At 54.0% G+C, this 4,166-nt stretch overlaps 1 protein-coding gene across 1 annotated transcript in view; it reads right to left on the bottom strand.

Annotated features, from left to right (window-relative positions):
• Positions 1-3,476, bottom strand: part of PRPF6 (pre-mRNA processing factor 6) — a 46,984-nt gene extending 43,508 nt beyond the window's left edge. Inside the window, exons 1-3 of the mRNA XM_037733893.1 lie at positions 3,231-3,476; positions 1,672-1,840; positions 334-452 (exon numbers count right to left, since the gene is read on the bottom strand). Coding sequence (XP_037589821.1) covers positions 334-452; positions 1,672-1,840; positions 3,231-3,301 — 359 coding nt within the window. The 5' untranslated portion in view covers positions 3,302-3,476. The remainder of the gene's footprint in view (positions 1-333; positions 453-1,671; positions 1,841-3,230) is intronic.
• Between the last annotated feature and the right edge of the window lie 690 nt (positions 3,477-4,166).

The raw sequence follows: 4,166 nt of genomic DNA, 5'->3' as shown, positions 1-4,166 counted from the left end.
GATGGAGTCTCTCTCTGTCACCCAGGCTGGAGTGCAGTCGCACAATCCTGGCTCACTGCAACCTCCACCTCCCGGATTCAAGCAACTCTCCCACCTCATCCTACGGAGTAGCTGGGATTATAGGCGTGCATCACCACGTCCAGCTAATTTTTGTATTTTTATTAGAACAGGGTTTCGCCATGTTGGCCGGGCTGGTCTCCAACTCCAGACCTCAGGTGATCCACCCACCTCAGACTCCCAAAGTGCTGGGATTACAGGTGTGAGCCACCACATCCAGCCAACCTTTTTTTTAAAAGTTGGATAAATATTGTGAAAGCCAACAATTTCTTTTACCGTCTTTCTTTTCTTCTTTCATCCATCCTTTTATCCAGGGCTGCATAAATAGCATCTGCTTCCTCATCATCTTTTTCATAGGGCCCACTTGAGAAGAGGCTCCCAGCATAGCCATTAAACTGAGAACCAAACAACATGTGTAGAGAGGTGAGCTTTTCCTCCAATACCTCCCCACCAGCAGAAATGTGAAGATCTCTACTTATGAAATACTTGCTAAATTATTTCTTCAGCCAACAAAGCCAAATCAAAGGACAATCTACAATGTAACTGGTAACTACTCTTCAGGTATCAAGGGCATGAAAGACAGAGGAGCCACTCCAACTGGAAAGGACCAAGGAGACAGGACAAAATGCAGTAAGAGATCCTGGACTGAGCCCTAAGCCAGAAAACAGACTTTCACGGAAAAACGCGAAATTCAAGTATGACGGAGAAATTAGCTAATAGTACTGTGTCAGCATTATCCCCTTGATTTCAATAACTGTGCTAAGGTCATGTAAGATGGGAAGAAACTTGGTGAAAGATATGCAGAAATCTATTTTTTTTTTTTTCCAGAGGGAGTCTCACTCTGTGGCCAGGATGGAGTGCAGTGGCGTGATCTCTGCTCACCGCAACCTCTGATTTCCTTCTTTGAGTGATTCTCCTGGCTCAGCCTCCGAAGTAGCTGGGCTTACAGGCATGTGCCATCATGCCAAACTAAGTTTTGTGTTTTTAGTAGAAACAGGGTTTCACCATGTTGGCCAGGATAGTCACGATCTCCTGACCCTGTAATCCGCCCACCTCGGCTTCCCAAAGTGCTGGGATTACATCCCAAAGTGCAGATGTGAGCCACCACGCCTGGCCAACATTTTTTTTTCTTTTACTTTTTTTGGGCACTACTTTTGCAAGTTCCTGCAAATTTAAAATTATTTCAAAACTAAAATTATTTTTTAAAATTTTCCTCAGAGGAAAAATGTGATCTGTTAGAAGACAGTTCAGTCAGCTGAGGTTTTCCTTTAGATGTCTTTTTAGAGGGCAACCACTAACGCTACAAAAAGCAAATATTGTCATGAGCTCCACTGTAAGTTTTTATCATAGAAGACCGACCAATACAAAATACCAAGGCAGTGGTCCTGACATCTGCAAGAACATCTCTCTGAAGAGATGAAAAGTGCACATTTCTCCATATTCTTTCTGCTCCCTCTCACTCTCTGCTAAAGATGTCCCGTGAATAGCTGAAATTTTAAATGCATGAGCCACTCCAAGCCACTCATTACAGGCACCAACACACACTGGTTAGGGAGCTGGTCAGCTGCTCCCAGAGACTAGCTGGAGGAGACACAGAAGCCAGACACATCTCACCTCGTCGTAATTGGTATCATTTAGGTCCTCATCATCATCATCAGCAGCCTGGTTTTTCTTCATCTGGTCCCCAACGGTTCTCTTGCCTGGGGGAGCATGACGATCATCCACAGGATCATTTGCATCACGGGCGGGCCCAATGTCTGAGCGGGTGGTGAAGCCAGTGGCACTGCAGGAGACCCCCAAGACACCCAGTATCTGAGTGCACCTGTTCCCGGGCTCTTCTCCACCCCTGCTCATCACTTAATATCACCTCTATTTTTAACACCTCTGGGAACCTCCAAAGACCCTAGTGACAATGAACTGCGGTCTCAAATACCACTGATCTTCTCTACTTACCTGAAGGTTTAACCTACCCTGATGACGTTACCAAGGCAATCCCCCCACCTGAAGGCTTTGATCATCTCCCCCCACCACATCCAATCAGGCCCTTAAACCCAACTTGGCCCAAACTGAGTTCCTCTTCTGGGCCCACCTTACAGCTGCTCAGGGGTGTTTCGGCGTGCTGACCCAGATGCCAAGGGTCCGTGACACAGTACTTGCCTCCCTCTCCCACTCTCTCCATCCTGTCTGCCACCAAGTACTAATGAATCCACCTTAAAAATCTCTCCTCCCCGGACTATGACTCCCACCATAGCTGGAAACCGAGTTAGCCCTCCCTGCCTCTAGCCTTCCTCTACTTCAACCCATCCTCTGCCAGATGATTCTTCCCAAAACACAGCTCTGACTGAAAACTTCTGAAGGGTCATGGTCTTTCTGACGTCTCCAGGAGCTTTAGCCCGGCGCTCAAGGCCACTCCAGCCTCTTAAGCTCCGTTCCACTGGCTGCACATCCCATTCACACTGGACTCCCCCGTTCCTGGGCTTCCCCTGGCCTCACTTTTTTCTAACACTCCACACACACAGAATTTCAGTTTCTCTTCTATCGCTACCTCGTTTCTGCAGCCCTAAGTCCAGCTCTCCTACTGAACTGGGCCCCAACGCCACACTCCATTAAGCACTGGGTTCTAAATCTGATCCTCCTTATGTACTGACTTATGCTAATACCAAATCCTCCACGAGCTTCGGGTCCTTTGAAGGCGCAGTCCACATCGGAGTCTTGCGTGTGCCCCACAGATTCTAGCATAATACCACCACCAAGAAAAACCCAGTCGTCTTCCTCATCAAATGAATGGCCAAATAGGACAGCAACGACTGCTCACTTATCCGACAACGTACGGTGGCCATCTGTGTTGCAGGCAAGGAGGACCCAGGCACGCTCGGGGCGGGGCGGGGGGTGTGCCAGCCGGGCCTGGGAAGGCGGCCGCGTTCCCGCTGCACATCACTGCCGGCTGCATACAGCAGCGCTCGTCTCACACCCGGCGGACAGGCAGCGCGTCGCACCCGCGCGGCGGGCGGGCTGCATGCACACGTCTGTCCGGACCCAAAGCCCGCGGCTGCCTCCCTCGAGGTCGCTCAGACTGCGCGGCCAAAGACCCCCGCCCCGAAACCCGCGCCCCGCGCCCCGCCGGCCGGGTCCCCGCCCCCCGCGCGCCGCCCCAGGCCTCGCCCAGGCCTCACCCCCGGCCCAGCCCGGGCACGTAGCCGAGCGGCGCGGGCATCCCCAGGAACGGCTTCTTCTTCTTGTTCATGGCGGCGACGACGACCTAGCTAGGAAGGAAAGGAATGAAGCCGCGGAGGAGGGAAAGACGCAGACACTCCAAGCTCCGACGTCCGAGGCGCTCCGTACGAGGAGGTCGCGGTTGGCGCGTCACTCGCGCGCCGGAAGCAGAGCGCTCGGTGCGCACAAAGCCCGCCCACTTTCGACTCCCCGGGCGGAAGCCCCGACGCGCTCCTTGACGACTTCCGGCCGCGGCCAGGGGGCGGGGACACGGCAGGCGCGTGCGCGGGAGCGCCTCCTCGTGGCGGGGCGGGAGGAGCGAGGCCGAGCGTGCGCTGGGACCCGAACGGGCTCCTGGGGCGGCCCCAAAAGCTGAGCCTGGGGCCTCGCTGCCTCCCCAGTGCTCTGATGCATTCCCAAGGAGACCCGTCTGCCAGTAGGGCCCATGGTCCCCTCCCTCTGAGCCAGCCCAGCTTCCCGCCGCCGCCCTCGGCGGGCCCGGATCACTTTGGAGTGGAGCTGCACCCCGAGCAGTTGTGTAGCGCTTGTGCGCACTGGTTATGGGCACATCTGCCTGTGGGCACACCTGCCTGTGGGCGTCCTGTGCGCACGCTGCTGCCCTATGCTTTTAGCATTCATATTTTGGGGCCCCCATTCAGGCATCTGTGCCTCCAGCGGGATTAGAGACCCCACCCACGTCCCCCAGCAAGCCTTGGACATTCTGGTGAGGGCCACATTCTCAGCTCCCGGAGAGCTAATCTACGAAATAACCGCAGCTGACCTGTCGGGAACACGTCAGTACCTGAACATGGCTGTCAAGCATGTGGGTGAATTCTGCGTGTGTGGATTAGTGGGGTGTGCGCACATTGAGGTCACGTGTGCTCGTGTTTGGGGTG

The sequence above is a fragment of the Cebus imitator genome, unplaced genomic scaffold (assembly GCF_001604975.1).
Source record: "Cebus imitator isolate Cc_AM_T3 unplaced genomic scaffold, Cebus_imitator-1.0 Scaffold555, whole genome shotgun sequence".
Lineage (NCBI taxonomy): Eukaryota > Metazoa > Chordata > Mammalia > Primates > Cebidae > Cebus > Cebus imitator.
Note: the sequence above shows the minus strand (reverse complement) of the source record. Positions and strands in the feature narration are given on the sequence as shown.